Source organism: Doryrhamphus excisus, linkage group LG16 (assembly GCF_037039965.1).
Source record: "Doryrhamphus excisus strain RoL-2023G ecotype Guam linkage group LG16, RoL_Dexc_Guam_v1.1, whole genome shotgun sequence".
Classification (NCBI taxonomy): Eukaryota; Metazoa; Chordata; class Actinopteri; order Syngnathiformes; family Syngnathidae; genus Doryrhamphus; species Doryrhamphus excisus.
The window spans coordinates 6,865,767-6,887,206 of record NC_136372.1 but is presented as its reverse complement, the minus strand read 5'-3'; the positions used below and the strand labels follow the sequence as shown (position 1 = coordinate 6,887,206).

At 40.5% G+C, this 21,440-nt stretch overlaps 1 protein-coding gene and 4 non-coding genes across 5 annotated transcripts in view; all 5 read left to right on the top strand.

The window, feature by feature from the left end:
• prkcab (protein kinase C, alpha, b) overlaps window positions 1–21,440 on the top strand; it is a 105,783-nt gene that overhangs the window by 76,294 nt on the left and 8,049 nt on the right. Inside the window, 5 exon segments of the mRNA XM_058048973.2 lie at window positions 791–919; window positions 15,400–15,556; window positions 15,649–15,783; window positions 16,025–16,118; window positions 18,014–18,043. Coding sequence (XP_057904956.2) covers window positions 791–919; window positions 15,400–15,556; window positions 15,649–15,783; window positions 16,025–16,118; window positions 18,014–18,043 — 545 coding nt within the window.
• trnay-gua (transfer RNA tyrosine (anticodon GUA)) lies at window positions 4,521–4,607 on the top strand. The gene is given in 2 exon segments: window positions 4,521–4,557; window positions 4,572–4,607. It is a non-coding gene; the product is annotated as a tRNA-Tyr (tRNA).
• trnay-gua (transfer RNA tyrosine (anticodon GUA)) lies at window positions 5,102–5,188 on the top strand. Its single transcript is given in 2 exon segments — window positions 5,102–5,138; window positions 5,153–5,188. It is a non-coding gene; the product is annotated as a tRNA-Tyr (tRNA).
• Window positions 5,485–5,571, top strand: trnay-gua (transfer RNA tyrosine (anticodon GUA)). The gene is given in 2 exon segments: window positions 5,485–5,521; window positions 5,536–5,571. It is a non-coding gene; the product is annotated as a tRNA-Tyr (tRNA).
• On the top strand, window positions 5,828–5,914 carry trnay-gua (transfer RNA tyrosine (anticodon GUA)). The gene is given in 2 exon segments: window positions 5,828–5,864; window positions 5,879–5,914. It is a non-coding gene; the product is annotated as a tRNA-Tyr (tRNA).

Below are 21,440 nucleotides of genomic sequence, written 5' to 3'. Positions count from 1 at the left end.
CATAGAAACAACAATTTAAAGGTGCTGGAGCCTATCCCAGCTGTCTTTGGGCGAGAGGCGGGGTACACGCTGGACTGGTCGCCAGCCAATCACAGGGCACATATAGACAAACAACCATGAAGGGAAATTTAAAGGTGCTGGAGCCTATCCCAGCTGCCTTTGGACGAGAGGCGGGGTAGACGCTGGACTGGTCGCCAGCCAATCACAGGGCACATATAGAGCAACAACCATGAAAGGCAATGTAAAGATGCTGGAGCCTATCCCAGCTGCCTTCGAACGAGAGGCTGGGTACACCCTGGACTGGTCGCCAGCCAATCACAGGGCACATATAGACAAACAACCATGAAGGGAAATTTAATGGTGCTGGAGCCTATCCCAGCTGCCTTCGGGCGAGAGGCGGGGTACACCCTGGACTGGTCACCAGCCAATCACAGGGCACATCTAGACACAACGATGAAGGGAAATTTAAATAACGAAATGGCCTGCCCGAAGTCAGCTGGGATAGGCTCCAGCACCCCCCACAACACTCATGAGGTTTAAGCAGTAGAAAATGAATGAACTGAATGAGGGCATTCAAACAATGGCAAATGGACTGTTTGGGTTGTCTTAGGAAGACTTGTCGAAGGGACTATGGAAATAAATGTTACAAAAATGAATTTTGTCTTTTTTATTTTGTAAAATAAAAAAGACCACTAGGCTAGTCACTGCTGATTAATAAAAACAACTACTGTACTTCACCATAACATGTCTTGTTATACTAAATCCCATTTTCTCTGCATCTTCCATGCAGCCTGCGACATGAACGTGCACAAGCAGTGTGTGGTCAACGTGCCAAGCCTATGCGGGATGGACCACACGGAGCGCCGGGGTCGCCTCTTTCTCAAAATTGAGGTCAGCGGCGACAGGCTACATGTCACAGGTTGGTCTCAGCGCGCCTTTGGAGGATGTGGATGATGACGTACGAACTTGGCTCCCCTGCCGTGCCTGAGAGATTTCCAAGCTATTTGCACCTACTGATTCTCCACGCTTGTTCATGTTTAGAAGTCAAACATTTCAAAACCATTTAGCTTAGTTGAGAAGACAAATTTAAATAGAATAGCTTGCAGAAAACATTGTCAGCATAAACCGTTCTGTGCGTATGACGTATTTGTGTGTGTGTGTGTGTGTGTGTGTGTATCAATACCTTCTAATTAGCTTGTCAGTCAAAAAGCAGCACCTGGATTTGGAAACAGTGCAGCGTAATAACCCTTGGGGAGGTAAAGAAAGATGACAGCTGGGTCACTAGTGTAACCTCTGTCTGCCTGCCACACACACACACTCACTCACTCACACACCCACACAGAAATAAGGCAAGAGTGATTGATGCGGTGCTGAGCGTTTCTCAAACAGGAAAAACACACACAGCAGAAAGGGTTCGTGATTGACTTGTGGAATTATTTTAGCACACATGAGAGACGCTTCTTCGTCTTTCTGCAGCTGGAAATAGAGGAGGAGAGATGTTGCATTCACAGACGTCATCCTAACGTTTTTTTTTTTTGTTTCTAATATGTTTAACACATCATTTACAGTAGCGCAAATCAACATGTCCGTCTCTCCGTCTCTCTGCAATTACGGAGAGTTTGTTGACTTCCTGGGCTGTAATTTCCTATACCAGGTGTACCTGCGCTGCGCACCCACGCCTCTGTCCCTCCCACTGGAGCTGTTTTGTCATAAAATTGTCACTGCACCAAGCTGAAAATGTAGACACCTCCTCTGGTGCGCCGCCACACCCATTTTGACCCACTGTGCACACCAAATTTGTGCACAGTGGTGCGCTGGACCAAATTACCACTTTTTGGCTGCGCCACCTTGAGCTGCGCCATGAAATTAGAGCCCCCAGGGCACATATAGGCAAACCACCATGAAGGGAAATTTAAAGGTGCTGGAGCCTATCCCAGCTGCCTTTGGATGAGAGGCGGGGTACACCCTGGACTGGTGGCCAGCCAATCACAGGGCACATATAAACAACCATGAAGGGAAATGTAATAGTGCTGGGGCCTATCCCAGCTGTCTTCCGACGAGAAGCGGGGTACACCCTGGACTGGTCGCCAGCCAATCACAGGGCACATATAGACAAACAACCATGAAGGGAAATTTAAAGGTGCTGGAGCCTATCCCAGCTGCCTTTGGATGAGAGGCGGGGTACACCCTGGACTGGTCGCCAGCCAATCACAGGGCACATATAAACAACCATGAAGGGAAATTTAAAAGTGCTGGAGCCTATCCCAGCTGCCTTTGGATGAGAGGCAGGGTACACCCTGTACTGGTCGCCAGCCAATCAGAGGGCACATATAAAGAACCATGAAGGGAAATTTAAAAGTGCTGGAGCCTATCCCAGCTGCCTTCGGACGAGAGGCGGGGTACACCCTGGACTGGTCACCAGCCATTCACAGGGCACATATAGACAAACAACCATGAAGGGAACTTTTAAGGTGCTGGAGCCTATCCCAGCTGCCTTTGGATGAGAGGTGGGGTACACCCTGGACTGGTCGCCAGCCAATCACAGGGCACATATAAACAACCATGAAGGGAAATTTAAAAGTGCTGGGGCCTATCCCAGCTGTCTTCCGACGAGAGGCAGGGTACACCCTGGACTGGTCGCCAGCCAATCACGGGGCACATACAGACAAACAACCATGAAGGGAAATTTTAAGGTGCTGGAGCCTATCCCAGCTGCCTTTGGATGAGAGGCGGTGTACACCCTGGACTGGTCGCCAGCCAATCACAGGGCACATATAAACAACCATGAAGGGAAATTTAAAGGTGCTGGAGCCTATCCCAGCTGCCTTTGGATGAGAGGCGGTGTACACCCTGGACTGGTCGCCAGCCAATCACAGGGCACATATAAACAACCATGAAGGGAAATTTAAAAGTGCTGGAGCCTATCCCAGCTGCCTTTGGATGAGAGGCAGGGTACACCCTGTACTGGTCGCCAGCCAATCAGAGGGCACATATAAAGAACCATGAAGGGAAATTTAAAAGTGCTGGAGCCTATCCCAGCTGCCTTCGGACGAGAGGCGGGGTACACCCTGGACTGGTCGCCAGCCAATCACAGGGCACATATAAACAACCATGAAGGGAAATTTAAAAGTGCTGGAGCCTATCCCAGCTGCCTTTGGATAAGAGGCAGGGTACACCCTGTACTGGTCGCCAGCCAATCAGAGGGCACATATAAAGAACCATGAAGGGAAATTTAAAAGTGCTGGAGCCTATCCCAGCTGCCTTTGGATGAGAGGCAGGGTACACCCTGTACTGGTCGCCAGCCAATCAGAGGGCACTTATAAAGAACCATGAAGGGAAATTTAAAAGTGCTGGAGCCTATCCCAGCTGCCTTCGGACGAGAGGCGGGGTACACCCTGGACTGGTCACCAGCCATTCACAGGGCACATATAGACAAACAACCATGAAGGGAACTTTTAAGGTGCTGGAGCCTATCCCAGCTGCCTTTGGATGAGAGAATGTGAATAAATGCAGGATAAAGACAAAGCCATAACTAATTAAATAATGACGCGTAAATATTAACGTGTGTTGTGGTGTAGAATCTAAGCTTTAATTGAGTTGAGCGTAAAAGCAGCCAGGACAGTACAGGAGCTGACTTGCATGATAAAGATTAAGACAGTACTGGTGTTTGTGCTCGGCTCGCTAAATGGCAGCACCATGAGCAGTGCAGCCTGAGCTTGTTCTTCATCTTCATCCCTCTGGCTCCCGCAGACAAGTGGTGGGCCTCTGTGGTTCACCGCTTCGACGTGAACTTGATTAAATCTTTCCAGTCAACAAAACAGACAAATCTCTAAGGCTCTCGCCGTAGAACCGAAGAACTCTTCTTCATCATTTCCCTCTCTGATTCTCCATCCCCTCTTGTATTACTGACGTTGCCTCTTACTCTGCTTGTTTGCTTTTAAAACCTTGCATGACAGTATGGTCAGAAGTATGTTGGAGTTGGCATGCTATTGTGGCAGACTTGCAATCTGTAGTAACCAATCTGCTGCACTATGTAGGCATACAGGTAAACATCTTTCATTAATGCTCATGCATGTCTCATCCTTAGGTCGCTGGTTCAATTCCGGCTCGAAGGACAAATCCTTTATTTATTATGTTTCCTCTGTCAAGAACGAAGACCAATGCCAATCCTAATGAGTCGATGAATTTGAGATTACGTTTTTGTTTCTCAGTGTATCCTTCAATAGCTCAGTTGGTAGAGCGGCTGACTGTAGTGGCTGATACAGACATCCTTAGGTCGCTGGTTCATCCGGCTGTGAAGGACCAACATTTATATTATGTCTGTCTCAAAATTCCTGAGTCCTGAAGACCAAAGTTTGTCAAGTCCGGTATATAATGTTTTTCTGGTTTTACAGAGCTGTTTTGGGGTCCGTTTCAACTGTAATTTTGACCATGACAATGTCACGTATGATATCACTTTAAATATGCCAAGTGAAGATGGTACTGTGCGTAAAAATACATCGTAGTACTTAATGACTCTACCTTCGATAGCTCAGTTGGTAGAGCGGAGGACTGTAGTGGCTTATACAGACATCCTTAGGTCGCTGGTTCAAATCCGGCTCGAAGGACAAGTTTTTATATGTTATGTCAATCAAGAAAGAATCATAACAGTGTCTCATCCAGTTGAGGGATTTTGAATTGATTCCCTGTCACGTCATCAGAAATTGACAAACAACTCAAAATTTCTGAGTCAGAGCTGTTTTGGGGTCAGGTTCCACTACAGTTTTAACTATGACAATGTCATGTATGATTTAATTTTCGATATCTCAAAGGAAGATGATACTGTGTGTGTTAAAATGCATGGTAGCACTCAAGCTGTCAAACATTTGAATCACAACAGTGTCTCATCAAGTCGAGGAAGATTGATTGAATTGATTGTTACTTTCTGTCACTTTCAACTGTAATTTTGACTATGACAATATAACATATGATTTAACTTTCAATATGTCAAATGAAGATGGTACTGTGCGTAAAAAAATACATCATAGTACTCAATCAGCAAGTCAGCTGTCAGACATTAGTGTGCATCCCTATGGTTTATGACGAAAACTTAATAATGCCACCTTCGATAGCTCAGTTAGTAGAGCGGAGGACTGTAGTGTTTGATACGGACATCCTTAGGTCGCTGGTTCAAATCCGGCTCGAAGGACAAACATTTATGTTATGTCTGTCAAGAAAGAATTCAAACAGTGTCTCGTCGAGTTGAGGGAGTTTGAATTGATTCCCTGTCACGTCATCTGAAATTGACAAACAACTCAAAATTCCTGAGTCAGAGCTGTTTTTGGGTCAGGTTCAACTATAATTCTAACCATGGCAATGTCATGTATGATTTCATTTTCGATATCTCAAAGGAAGATGATGCTGGGTGTTAAAATGCATGGTAGCACACAAGCTGTCAGACATTTGTGAATCCGTGAGGTCTATAACTAATAGACTTTTGCTGCACCTTCGATAGCTCAGTTGGTAGAGCGGAGGACTGTAGTGGTTGATTCGGACATCCTTAGGTCGCTGGTTCAAATCTGGCTCGAAGGACAAACATTTATGTTATGTCTATCAAGAAAGGATCACAACAGTGTCTCATCTGAAGGACCACTTATGAATCTGTTTTACAGAGCTGTTTTGGGGTCAGTTTTATCTGCAATTTGGACCATGACAATGTCACGTATTATTTAATTTTCAATATCTAAAATGAAGATGATACGGTGCATTACCATACGTCGTAGTACAATGTGCCGTAGTCCCAAAAACCAAAATGAGTCAAGTCTAGTTTAACAACTCGACACTGGCACCTTCGATAGCTCAGTTGGTAGAGCGGAGGACTGTAGTGGGTGATTCGGACATCCTTAGGTCGCTGGTTCAAATCCGGCTCGAAGGACAAACTTTTATGTTATGTCTGTCAAGAAAGAATCAAAACAGTGTCTCATCTGAAGGACCACTTTCAATTTGAAAGTGTGTCAAATCTACAAGATGAACATCTTTTGATGACTTGCAATTTCTAAAATTAAAGTTTACAGTTTGACCACCACAATGTCACCTACGGAAAAAACAACTTTTATGATTATTATTATTATTATTATTATTATTATTATTATTATTATTATTATTATTATTATTATTATTATTATTATTATTATTATTATTATTATTATTATTATTATTATTATATGCATGTTTGTCACACTTAAATGTTTCAGATAATCATTCATTCATTTTCTACCGCTTCTCCTCACAAGGGGTACTGGAGCCTATCCCAGCTGTCTTCGGGCAATAGGCGGGGTACACCCTGGACTGGTCGCCAGCCAATCACAGGGCACATATAGACAAACAACCATTCACACTCACATTCATACCTATGGACAATTTGGAGTCGCCAATTAACCTAGCATGTTTTTGGAATGTGGGAGGAAACCGGAGTACCCGGAGAAAACCCACGCATGCACGGGGAGAACATGCAAACTCCACACAGAGATGGCCGAGGGTGGAATTGAACTGATAGCTGTCTCCTAGCTGTGAGCCCCTGTGCGGCCACTCGTATAATACTAACCATTATTATTATTATTATTATTATTAGTAGTAGTAGTAGTAGTAGTAGTAGTAGTAGTAGTAGTAGTAGTAGTAGTAGTAGTAGTAGTAGTAGTGGATTAAATTACCTTTGCGTATGTCTCAGCGTTGCTACGTCACGTCACAAGGTCACGTGACAGCGCCCCACCAATCAGGTATATTATCCGGAAGAGATTACACACCGGTAGCCGTGGGGGACACGCTTGGAAAGAGTTGCTACAAGTGTGTTAAAGTTGTTGTCGTCATTATTATTTCATCTAAAAGTGTAAACATAATGCATGCGTGGTCGGATCATAAGGGCCGTCCACCGGCGCGACGCCACATTGAAAGGAGCAGTGCTTTGATCGAACGACGGAATTGGTGAGTGTTTGTAGCGTTTTTATCAGCTAGCTGAACATATCAAACTTGTTCTCTGTCAATATTCCATGGAATGAAATGAATGGTTTAGTAATACTACAAACCTATTGTGGTTTGAGGCATTGTAAAGCCCATCTTTTGAGTAATGGTGGCATTTCACTAATGCACATTTAAGTTTGGATTGTTGCTACTAAATTTGTCCGTTTAGTGCAAAATTAATTTATTATTATAATTAATTATTTCATATGGTCATTATATTTAAAGTTAATTCAACTTTGTGAACCATATACTGTACAAAATTGACGTTATGATTATGATACGACTTGCATTGTATATTGATTAGACTGTTTGTGTGCACATTGGTTTATACTGGTCCTATTATATATAGGCCATTTTATATACCGCTTATCCTCACTGGGGTCGTGGGAATGCTGAAATTTAAAGGTGTTGGAGCCTATCCCAGCTGTCTTTGGGTGAAAGGTGGGGTACACCCTGGACTGGTTGCCAGCCAATCACAGGGCACGTATAGACAAACAACCATGAAGTGAAATTTAAAGGTGCTGGAACCTATCCCAGCTGCCTTCAGACGAGAAGCAGGGTACACCCTGGACTGGTCGCCAGCCAATCACAGGGCACATATAGACAAACAACCATTCACACTCACATTCATACCTATGGACAATTTGGAGGTACCAGATAACCTCCATCCATCCATTTTCTATGCGGCTTATCCTCACTAGGGAATGCTGGAGCCTATCCCAGCTGTCTTCGGGCGAGAGGTGGGGTAGACGCTGGACTGGTCGCCAGCCAATCACAGGGCACATATAGACAAACAACCATTCACACTCACATTCATACCTATGGACAATTTGGAGTCGCCAATTAACCTAGCATGTTTTTGGAATGTGGGAGGAAACCGGAGTACTTGGAGAAAACCCACGCTTGCACAGGGATAACATGCAAACTCCACACGGAGAATCAAACCCAGGCGTACATGCTACCCACTCAACCATGCACAGTTTCCTTCCTTTTTTATTTGCAAATGCAAATACTTTCTCTTTCTTTCTTCTGCAAGGTTGCTAATCTACACCCATTACCTCCTGCAACCCTTTTTTTTTTGCTCTTTTACCTGATCATCATGTTTTCTTGCAGAAGTGACTTAAATAACTTGAGGGCGTCAGCAGATGTTTTGTTCTGAAGTGTTAAAAAATGACTCGACACACACACACACACATACACATACATACAGTGAAAGGGCAACTGAGGTTCAGGCCAAAGTGAGCACAGTAGGGTGAGATTTCCTATGGTTGACATGCTTGCCTCAGGTTTGAAGCACAGTAGAAGAAGAATCCTCAGACCCCCATCACGCTGTGAATCCTGTATGTGTAGATGCTAAACGGAGGTGACAGTCTCCTTTTTAAAAGGACCACAAACAGAATCAGCAGAAGATAACAAATGTGTGCTCTCATTGCTCTGTGAGTGTGTGACATGCTCACTCACTCACTGGCAGCGCACAGCAGGGATGCATCCAGCTCATGTTTTGGCCTGGCAACCCCCCCCCCCCCTCCCCCCCTTTCCCAGATTATCAGACATTCTTAACTCGCACATGGCATTGTTATGCAACACATTTGAATTTCAAAGCCTTTTCGTGTGATTGCACTGGCGGCCCGCTGCAGCCCGGCACGCACCCGCCCAAGCCCAGGATCCACGTTACTTTTATGTCACTTTTAGCTGCAGTGTTTTTTTTTTTTTATGAAGCAGCTCAGGTGTCACAGATCTGCTTCATCACTTTCACATAGCCTTATAAAATTTAAACCAGTGGGATACTAAGCTACCTTATTCTTGAGTTACCCAGCATTACTCACTATGTACACTATACCACCGTATGTTATATTACATAAATAAGTAATAAACACGGGGTCAGGAAGATCATGGTTCGAATCTCCACTTGGGCATCTGTGGGGAGTTTGCATGTACTTCCCCGTACATGCGTAGGTTTTCTCCCGGGACTTCGGTTTCCTCCCACATTCCAAAAACATGCTAGGATAATTGCCGACTCCAAATTGTCCATAGGTATGAATGTGAGTGTGAATGGTTGTTTGTCTATATGTGCCCTGTGATTGGCTGGCCACCAGTCCAAGGTGTACCCCGCCTCTTGCTCGAAGATGCCTGCAACCATTGTGAGGTATAGAAATTTTTTTGCAACATTGAACCCATCCGTCCATTAATTTTCTATACCGCTTGTCCTTACCCATGTCGCTGGTATGCTGGAGCCTATCCCAGCTGTCTTTGGATGAAAGGCAAGGTGCCCTGTGGACTGGTTTAACCCAAAATTCACACTGAAATTGTGGGATGCATTCTGCTTTATTCATTAATTCATTCATTTTCTACCGCTTTTTCCTCACGAGGGTCGCTGGAGCCTATCACAGCTTTCTTTGAATGAAAGGCAAGGTGCACTGTGGACTGGTTTAACCCAAAATTCACACTTAAATTGTGGGATGCAATTTGCTTTATTTAGCATGTAAATATCAATTTGATATGAAAATCACCGCTTGTCCATACCCATGTCACTGGTATGCTGGAGCCTATCCCAGCTGTCTTTGGATGAAAGACAAGGTGCATTGTGGACTGGTTCAACCCAAAATTCACACTTAAATTGTCGGATACATTTTGCTTTATTTAGCATTTAAATATCAATTTGATATGAAAATCACATTTCTAAAATTTCATGCCAGACAATTTTATGTATCACAGTGGGGTCAAAATAAGTCTTAACTTTTCTTGTTTATCAGCAGCACATTTACCGTAATTTCTGGACTATAAAGGCCACCAATATGTAAGCCATACCCACAAAAAAATAATATGTACATACCATATATAGGCCATAACTATCAACTGTATGAGGTGTTCATAACACGGGCTATGTAATACCCAATGCCAAACAATGCATGTTAAACAGTAGCCTTCCAAAAAAAGTCATTCATCGCCGTCATTCTCCTCCACTTTTGGCCTAAAACCACTAAAGTCGACTTCTTCAGCATCAAAATTGAACAGTCTCATAATTCCTTCATTACACACTTTGTCAGCCCCTCTCTGTCTTTTTCATTGTTGTCGCTTTTGTCTCGAGGCACATCAGCCATTTATTTTGCACTATTCCTGAAGCTGCACTCTGGGCATCATGGGAATTGTAGCTTTTAGTCATAAATTAGCCGCCTCACTGTACAAAGGGTTCAAAACATGAGACAGACATTATACACAGGAAATTACGGTAAAATTATATTAATATTGACTCTTGGTAACAGATTTTTAGACTATTTTGTAGTTGCTGCTGTGCTCTGCTCTGCTTACAATGAAAAATATTTTCTTGATTTCTCCAGCTGACGTGTCTCTGATACAAACGCAGGCATTGTTGTCTTTTTTTTTTTTCAATAAATGTACTGAAACACAATGCCACTCTATTAAAACTCCCATATTCAATTTCTTCCATTCACACTTAAACATTTACTATTATGTTAACATTAAAATGACTAAAATAAGCCGATTTTGTCTAGCTTTTTTCCTGCTCTCCAGTCTTACATGAGCAACAAAACATTGATCCACTTTGCCGTTAACAGTCATGGGAAAGATAATTAGACCAATTAGACCTTGTATCCTCCTTATATTATATTATATTATTATTAATTCATTCATTTTCTACTTTTTTTTCCTCGTGAGGGTCACGGGGGTGCTGGAGCCTATCCCAGCTGTCTTTGGGCGAGAGTTCGCCAGCCAATCACATGGCACATATAGACAAACAACCATTCACATTCATACCTATGGACAATTTGGAGTCGCCAATTAACCTAGCATGTTTTTGGAATGTGGGAGAAAACCGGAGTACCCAGAGAAAACCCACACATGCACGGGGAGAACATGCAATCTCCACACAGAGATTGCAGAGGGTGGGATTGGAACCGGGTCTTCTAGCTGTGAGGTCTGCGCGCTAACCACTCGACCGCCGTACCGCCCTATTATATTATATTGTATTATATTATATTATATTATATTATATTATATTATATTATATTATATTATATTATATTATATTATATTATATATTAATATTATATTATTAATCAATTTTAATGTGTGGTAGAACTACAGGTACACTTATTTGGACAGATATAATGATAACAAAAATAGCTGATAAGAGTTTAATTTAAGAGCTGATATCTACCAACTTCCATTGTTTTGATAATAACTAAAATCACGTAAGTTCTATAGCATTGTACTGCCATAAAATAAAACGCATATGAGCAATTTTGGTTGTCATCATTATATTTGTCTAAAATATACTAAAACTTCTAAAGTCAGCTTAGCATGTGTAAAAATCTGTTTTCTTCGTTTTTCTCAAGCTGCTGCACGTCCACTGAGTTTTAATTTTCCTCGCAATAAATGCAGTGAATGTCACTTTCAACTTAAAAGTTAGACATCGCATTGAGCTATACCACAGCTCATCACTGTGGTCATTATTAAAAAAACAAAAACACGTTTGGCGTCTGTGTGTTGGCCCCAAGAAATGGCCGAAAACACACACATGCAACAACACCTATTCTATAGTCTTGTTTGTAACTACTGCACATGGAAGGAGGAGAAGGGAGTATACCGACAGCGAGCAGCTCTCGTCGTATCTAAGCAACAACAGACCGTAGCGATGGTCCTTGATGGCTGCTGATGTTTCATTGTTTGACAGACCACGTGCTTAAATGCATTTACAGGTACGTACAGGTTGCGCGCACACACACACTTTGTGTATGTTCTACATTTCCTTCCACGTACTTTACTTTTGATTTGTGTGTTCAAAGTTGCTTTGGTGTTGCCATGGAAGTGACTGATGCCTGTAACGCTGCCACTGCACACACAAGGGAGGGTTTAGATAACAACGTGGGCTGCTGAGCTTTCTTCTTCTTGCAGTTGCAGTTGTGATCATGTCTTTTCTGTAGCGTGACACTTGATGGCCCACCTTTTTAGCGTGAGTATATTTCTCTGGGTGGTCCACACCACGTAGAGTTTTCTCAATATAATCACAGGAGATAGAAGTGAACTCTGAGTCACATGCATAGAGGGAAAAAAAAAAAGGTAAACATTGGTGATGCCGCCTTTTTCCATTTATACACAAACAAGAGCTACACTGCCCTCTATGGGTTGCTGGTGGTAGTCAAACAAATTGCTGCTATTTCAAGTTCTCAATGGTTGTAACTAAAATGTAAATTTTAATGACTTTTTCTAAGCATTTAGGGTTTTTTTTCGTCCCCTTTTTCTCAACCCCTGATGTAATAACACCACAAAATGAAGTATCATGAGGTCACTGGTCTAGTGGTGGTGGTCTAATTATTTTTGGAAGCCAGAGTACCAGTAACCCTACAAATGTTCAGGATCTCCTGACTGTGTGTGTGTGGAGCGAACATGCTAACCACTAGACCACCGTTCAGATACAATGAACTTTTCAGCGGTATTCATTAGGGGTGTAAGAAAATAGGGCTGCACGGCGGTCGAGCGGTTAGCGTGCAAACCTCACAGCTCGGAGACCCGAGTTCAATCCCACCCTCTGCCATCTCTGTGTGGAGTTTGCACGTTCTCCTCGTGCATGCGTGGGTTTTCTCCGGGTACTCCGGTTTCCTCCCACATTCCAAAAACATGCTAGGTTAATTGGCGACTCCAAATTGTCCATAGGTATGAATGTGAGTGTGAATGGTTGTTTGTCTATATGTGCCCTGTGATTGGCTGGCGACCAGTCCAGGGTGTACCCCGCCTCTCGCCCGAAGACAGCTGGGATAGGCTCCAGCATCCTCGCGACCCTTGTGAGGATAAGCGGTAGAAAATGAATTAATGAATGTAAGAAAATATTGTTTCGATACTTCGTTCCACGATACTGTATTGATATTGAAAAGTATGATATGGATATTTTTAGGCATTTATCATGGACTGTATATGATATTTATTCAAGTGCAGACACGGCGAAGGTTCATTTCTGATTTTAATTTAAACCTCCGATCGTTAGGTGGCAGCACTTACGTAGTCAATTAGGCAAGGACGTTGAACGAGATTGACGAGTGAAACGTCCTCGCAAATAAACACAGTTCAACATGGCAGAATGCCAGCACATAACAGCGGCCCCTGTGGCGTACAAGGCTGAAGTGTGGAAACATTTTGGATTTCTACACAAAGTAGGGTGCGCAGAAATTGACAAAACCCATGCAGTTTGTAAAATTTGTCATGCCCGAATAAAGTATTCGGGAAACACGACAAATCTGCGAGTCCACTTAGCGAGACACCATGAGGACCTGCCGCTATCAAGCAATGCAAAGGTCCTTTTGTATACTACAAAAGTAGTACTGTGATATTGCAGGTATTTTGTTTTTTCAAATTGATATCACTATTTTGTTAAATAATGGTTATTTCAAGCATCCTAAAATGACTTTTTACTGATGTTAGTTACTTTGTTCCACAAAAATACTCTTCTGATGGTGGATAAGTCAGGGACTGTATACTCTGCATTTTTTCACAGCTAATAGAATGTGAACATTTGAGCAGGATCTTGAGACATCATTTAATTTAATTTATTTGTTTTTTATGTTTTTTTTTGTAAATTTAAAGCCGGATGTTAAAGCTTTATTTATCCAAATGCTACACTTTAAGTTTTTACAAAGGGAAGTTTGTGATAGTAGCATAACATACTGTTCTAATCGAATAAAAATGTGTTTAGTAAGTGCATATTGCTGGTGTAATTCAGTTTTTCCAGGAAATTTTGAACTACAAGAAAAACAAAAAAATATCTTGTTAATAGTATCGTGATATATCATAATATATCATATCTTGAGCCTAGTATCGTGATACGTAGTGTATCGCCAGATTCTTGCCAATACACATCCCAAGTATTTATCCTGACTACTGTTACAATATTGCTTCTGTTGCAAAAGTGTTGTAGTCAACAGCTATGTTTTCTCATGCATTGCTGATCATCTTTGTCCATCATCAAATAACGCTTACTGTAAGATGCACAGGTAGTCAGCCATTTTTAAGGAATTTGGCCTGTTTCCATTGTTCAGTGTGTGTGTGGCAGTTCTAATGCAGGCTAAGTCGTACTTTTGACACCCTTGTAATAAGGACAAAGATGGGAAAAATGTGTAATAGTAAATAAAAGAATGAGAACTTTGCTTAGTGTGTCCCTACACTGCAGTTTTTGATGCCTTTCTCCCCCTTTTGTTTATTTAAATATGCAAATTCTCAAGGCTGAAGTTGTATTTTAATTATTCCACAGCGAAGAATGCTCCTTTTTTTTAACATGTTTTTGTATAATATAGAAAAAGATGTTCAGTCTGCCTGTGTGTGTTCATGGCAGTCAAGGGGGACGACTTTGGACTGGCCATTTACTGTAGATATTGTCGCCATGGTGAAGGTGGCAAGCTCTTGCCACCCCCCTCCTTCCATCCCATTGCTGTTGCTATGTAACAGCCCTCTTTCCTCTCCCATTTGTCAGTTATCACACAGGCAAATGCCACACTCCATTTATCTACACGCCTGTTGCACAAAAATGACTATTAGCCATGACATCACCTTTTTTTTCTCTCCCTTTTGTTTATAGATGTACTCCAAGGGTGTGAGACTTTTTAGTAGCATCGCATGTCTGTGTGTTTACTGGTGTGTTTTTTTTTTTGACAAACGCATGGCCCCGACACCCACACAGTGTGGCAGTGACGTGGTAGATGGCTTACACGGGCAACTCTGAGTGATTTGTGACATGTGCTCTGCTTCCCGGCACCTGCTAGCAGCGTATGTAGTGGCTGCTCCCATCAGCCGTTAGCGACGCTAGCGTTTCTACATATTTTTGACACACACATTTTTGCATCTTTTTTTTTTTTTTAGCAACGTAGCAGTCTGACTCGTGGTGTCATCTTTCAAAGAACACTTTACGAGCAGCACTAAATTCATCACACCACCACTTAGCACTGAAAATGTGTATATATGTACAAACATGTTACAATATGAGTTTAAATGAGGGGGGCCCCCCAATATTATTTTTTTTTTCCATAAGACATCAGAGCAGTGCATTCTTTTGGGGTGCTGCAATGACGTCAGCTTCCCTCTGGGCTTTTGCTTACAGGTTCTCTAGCTAGCTCTGGTGGACAGAGGCAGCACTGCAGTGCCATCCACCATTTTCTGTGCTTGTACAATGAAATGGTTTTCTCAAACAAAATACTTTAGCATGTTTTTTTCCATATGAAACTCATATTGGTACATGTTTATATATTTCAGAGGTATAACAGTGGACTTTTAATGTAAATGAGAGTTTTCAGGTTTAAATAACAGCTTTTCTACTGCTAATTAACGGTCTGTCCTCTTTGACTTTTAGGTAAATAAACGCAACATGTACAGTATCTTTGTTCTTATTTCCTCTTCTAGTGGGAGAAGCCAGAAACCTGATTCCTATGGATCCTAATGGTTTATCAGACCCATATGTGAAACTCAAACTCATCCCGGACCCAAAGAACGAGACCAAACAGAAGACCAGGACCATCCGCTCATCCCTGAACCCCTGCTGGAACGAGTCCTTCACCTTGTGAGTCCTGCACAATGTGAATAGACAAGTTGATTGAAAAAAAAAAGCTTTAAAAGTCTGCCTTAATTGTGTGTGTGTGTGTGTCTTCTCAGTAAGCTAAAAGTATCCGACAAAGACCGGCGTCTGTCCATCGAGATCTGGGACTGGGACCGAACCACCAGAAATGACTTCATGGGCTCCATGTCGTTTGGCGTGTCCGAGCTGATGAAAGCTCACACGTGTGGATGGTCAGTTACTTCTCACTTGTTTTACTGTGTTACATTATGTAACACACGTGTATGTATATACATATTTCTAAACCTACAGTATATAAACAACTTGCTCACAATATACGGGATACGGTTACTTGTTAAATAAAATATAATACTGGAAATACCTCAACACTATCATTTATTATATGGTAAATTGCATTGAAGGTGAGAAAAATATCCTGGAAATCAAAATAGATTTGTGTTTTTTCTTCCCCAGGTACAAACTGTTGAACCAGGAGGAGGGCGAGTACTACAACGTCCCCATCCCAGAGGTGGATGACGTCGACTTGGAGCTCCGTCAGAAGTTTGAGGTGAGGATAGCCGGCAGAAGTTAGGGATCGGGAGAAATCCGAGAATATCAGCGTAGTACCTAATGTTTGTGGCCAGTGAGGGTGTATATACAGTACCAAGGGTCTCCAAAGTGTGGCCATTGTTTTGTATTGGCCTGCTTGTCTCAAACAGCAAACAGCATTCTTTTGGATCAGGTAAACACTGATGCAAGTGGACTGTAACAGCCACAAGTGAAACTAGGTGCTTAGAGCGTACCAGATACACTAATGATGCAAATATAAATGTACTTTTCCACTTGAGTTGGGGCATTGTGTTGATATTGCACTTATTATTACCATTAGAATTATAATACACGTTGACAAAAACTGACATGTTGTTTGTTGAGTATACAGTGGCATAAAAAAAGTGTCAGATTTAAATCTTTGAGCTCATTAAACAATATTAGTGACAACATAAAATGCATTTTTTTTTAATGAAACTTTTTATTATTAAGGGAGAAAATAATCCACAACTTCAATTTAACTGAGATTAATTGAGATGTATCAGTCTTGAAAAGCTTATGAAGTCATTTCTAAAGCTTTGGGACTCCAGCAAACCACAGTGAGAGCCATTTTCTACAAATGGTGAAAACATGGAACAGGAGTGGCCGCCCAATCAAAATTACCCCAAGAGCGCAGTAAGGACTTATCCAAGAGGTCACAAAAGACCCCACAACAACATTCAAGAAGGCCTCACTTGCCTCAGTTAAGGTCAGTGTTCAGGACTCCACCATAAGAAATACACTCGGCAAAAACGGCCTGCATGGAGGAGTCCCAAGACCAAAAATCTGGAAAAATACTTTGTGGTCTGACGAGACAAAAGTTGAACATTTTGCAAGGTCTGGCGTAAAAGTAACCCCATTTCAGAAAAAGAACATCATACCAACAGTAAAATGTGATGGTCTGGGTTTGTTTTGCTGCTTCAAGACTTGCTGTGATAAATGGAACCATGAATTCTGCTGTCTACCAAAAAAAACCTGAAGAAAAATGTCCAGCCATCTGTTTGGTGACCTCAAACTGAAACCAACTTGGGTTCTGCAGCAGGACAATGACCCAAAACACACCAGGAAGTCCACCTCTGGATGAAGACTTTGGAGTGGCCTAGTCAAAGTCCTGACCCGAATCTTATTGAGATGCTGTGGCATGACCTTAAAAAGGCTTCATGCTGGAAAACCATCCATTGTGACTGAATTGCAACAATTCTGCAAAGATTTCTCCAAAATTCCTCTACAGAGACTCATTGCAAGTTATCACAAACGCTTGATTGCAGTTGTTGCTGCTAAGGGTGGCCCAACCAGTTATTAGGTTTGAAGGAATGAAGGTTTTGGATTTTTTTTCTCCTTTAATAATAAAAAGTTTCCTTTATATTAATCAAACACTATTTCCCACCACTGTAAAACACATCATATCTTTGTTGGATTAGCTTCTTTTAGCACAATAAAAATGTAAGAGAAACTATAGTGGTTGTCACACAAAAGCATATTTTGGCATCCTTGGTGTATACTGTAAAATACTTAGCAACTATTGCATCAACTGACATGAGATTATTAAGATTATTAAATCTGTGGTTTTATTTTCAGAGAGGAGTTTTAATAGCAAGTGTAGATGTTAACAGATCTCCAAACACAGCCTTTTATTGTTTTATCCCCCCCCAATACGACACTCAGCCTCAAAGACTCGCACCTTCATACAACTTGCGCAGTTGCCGTGGAAACTAGGGCGTTGCTGCAGTCAGATGTGACAAAACGTTCAATTCCAGCTGTGCCTTTGGCTCGTTGTCGATGACGACGATGAGCAATCAGACGACAAAGTGCATCATGTAAAATGAACCTTGAACATAGCCAACTAACGAGTGAGTCTCTTTTTCTCCCACTTAGGCCTGCCAGTTAAATATCCACTATCTCAAGGTAGCTCTTTTGCCTGCTCCGCCTCTCTTTCTCTTATTTCTCACGCTCCCGGCTTGCAGCGCACCGACTCACTACTCGGTATTGTTTTTGTGTTTGTGCGTCCACAAGTGAATATGAATCACTAACACAGCCCACTTCTCTGACTGGATGTGCTTCGATGTCTTCAACGCCTTTCACGAACACACCCCACGCACATGGAATAAGCATGAATCACAACAACACATCACATACGTATAACATGCAATGTACGTGATCAATTATTATATAGTCATGTATATTTTGCCACATTATGGAGAGGAATTTGATTAATCATTTAAAGGAACAATATTATTTATATTATATCTATATAATATTTCAATTACATTTTACTATCATACTTTTGTGGATATTTGTTTTATTCATTGGCTGTATTTATTTAACTTTTTGGGTTATTTTTGACAGTATTTATTTTTTTATTAAATGTGCAATATTTAATTTTATTATTTTACTCTGTGTTTGTCATTAACTTTTTTGGTTATGGATTGTATTTTTTATTTGTAATATTTAATTTGAATTATTTTAAATTGTTTTTTAATAACTAACTTTAATAACTTTTTGAGTTATTTTTCATAGCATTGTTTTATTACATATGTAATCATATTTAATTTGATTTTATTTCAAATTGTGTGTTTATAATAATTAACTTCAATAACGTTATTGGTTACTTTTGATAGTTAATTTTTAAATAATTACATATGTAATCATATTTAATTTGATTATTCTATTTCAAATTGTGTGTTTTTAATAACTAACTAAACTTTTTTGTTTATTTTGATAGTATTTAATTTATTTAAATTACAACTGTAATATTTAATTTGATTATTTTATTTTTAATTTATGTGCTTTAATAATATTTAATTTTGTTATTTTATTTTAAGTGTGTTATATTTTTATTTAATTTGGTTGTTTTGTTTTTAATTATTTAGTATTACAGTATATTTACAATTATTTGGTATTATATTTAAGGAGGTCATTTTTTCATATCTATAATCATATTTAATTATTATGATAATGCTTTCACTAATATGACTTTGCTGCTATTAATAATGATGGTTTCACCTTATGACAACAGCTTCAAAAATGATATGCCTGGTTGCTATGGCAACTCCGGACTGTGACAATATCAATGCAAAGTCAATTTGATAAAATTCCCAAAATGTTCCCGACTGTTATTTCAAAAACTAAAATCTCATGAAGATTTAATAATTTCTTTAATGTCTAAAACATTCCCAAAAATCTGATAGTCAATGTACAAAATGTTTATTTCTCATAAAAGTGAACTCTACACACAGTGTCCTAATGTGCATGCTCAATCTGTCCACACGGTGGCAGTGTAATATATGTATTGTACAGTTTGTACAATGAGGCTGATATGGCTGTGTCACCTTGGTGTGTGTGTGTGTGTGTGTGTACAATATGTTTAAAATGTGTTGAAATACATGCACTTTGCATGTTATACACACAAATAAATGTAGTATTACATTTTCACATGTTTACTGGCATTTAGCATTAGAAGCCATTCATGCACTGGTAGGGAATTGAATTGTCATCAGCGGAAAGGAGTAATTGTGATATAATTTTATGATATTAACAAACCCAAACGGTGTTACTTCCTTGAAAATGCCAATTTTCCTCATTTTCTTTTCTAGAAAGCCCATCCATTTATTGCATCACATAATTGCTCTAAGTGTGCACATAGCGCTACTTCAATTGTTTCCATTTCTACCAGGAGTGGGTAATTTCCTGTTATAGACAAATGGTTGGCCTGGCAACGTGTTGCCGTGATGCGAGCTGGCGGGGCCTTAATTGCTTTGTGCTGTTCTTGAAAGACCTTCAAGCCAGTCATTAGAACTACAGGGGATCTTTCAACACTGACCCCCCCCCCCCCACCCCCCCACCTTACAACCAACATGTACATAGTGGACACATGTCCAATGTTGTGAATTCAGTCAATATTATGATAACTGTAAGGTACTATATGTAAGTAACACTTACATATAAAAGGTTCCACTTGGTTAAATGCTCATTTTCACCACTCTGGCGTCATGATCTCCTCACTCCTAAAATATTATTTTAATCTTACTAACCATGTATTTATCTATCTAGATGTGATGTCTGTGTGTTAATACATAAGTGTGTCACATTGTATGAGGTCAATAAAACACGAAGGAGTACTGGGGGTCACACTGAGTAGCGCTAAGGGAAACAAATTGCAAGAATAATGTTGAAAAATATGAGTTGTCATTTTACGAGGAAAAAGTCACATGACCTGCAATATAAAGTCTTCATTTTATGAGAGTCAGAAACAGGGATATTTCATGAACAAAGTCACAATTCAAAGGTCATACAATACATTTTTTATGTCAAGAAAATGTGACATTTAAAGTCAGGTCAATAATGACTTGGCTTAACTGGGGGAAAAAAGTCAAAACTGTATGAAAAAAAACAACAAAGAACAAAGGCGTAATATTATGAAATATCATATTTTTCTATATTTGGCTGGTGACCAGTCCAGGGTTTACCCCGCCTCTCACCCGAAGACAGCTGGGATAGGCTCCAGCACACTCGCAACCAAAGAGGTGTAGAAAATGAATTTAATTGAAGAAACAGGAATATTTCATGAACAAAGTCACAATTCAAAAGTCATACAATATATTTTTTAACTCAACAAAATAATGTGACATTTAAAGTCAATGCCAATAATGACTTGGCTTGACTTATTAAAAAAGTCAAAATTGTATGAAAAAACAAAGAACAAAGGTATAACATTATATGTCATATTTTCTGTGATTGGCTGATGACCAGTCCAGGGTGTACCTTGCCACTCGCCCGAAGACGGCTGGCACGCCCACGACCCTCGTGAGGATAAGCGGAGTATGAATTGAAGAAACAGGAATATTTTATGAACAAAGTGACAATTCAAAAGTCATACAAAATAATGACATTCAAAGTCAGGTCAATAATGACTTGGCTTGACTTAAAAAGTTAAAATTGTAGGACAAAACAAAGAACAAAGGCATAATATTATGAAGAAATGTCATAGTTTTCTGTGATTGGCTGGCGACCAGTCTAGGGTGTACCCCGCCTCTCACCCCAAGACAGCTGGGATAGGCTCCAGCGTACCCAAGTGAGGCATGGCATTACACAAAATGATTAGAATAATGTCCGAATTTTACATAAAGTTTTTATATTAAAAGTTATAATAATTCAAGCAAAAGTCAGAATTTTCCAACAAACAAAATCTTAATATTATGATAAAAAGTCTAAATTTTACAGGATTATGACTGTCATATTGCGAAAATAATGTTGTCATGCTTCATATGGGAATTTTTACGACAATGTTGCAGGATTTTAAAAT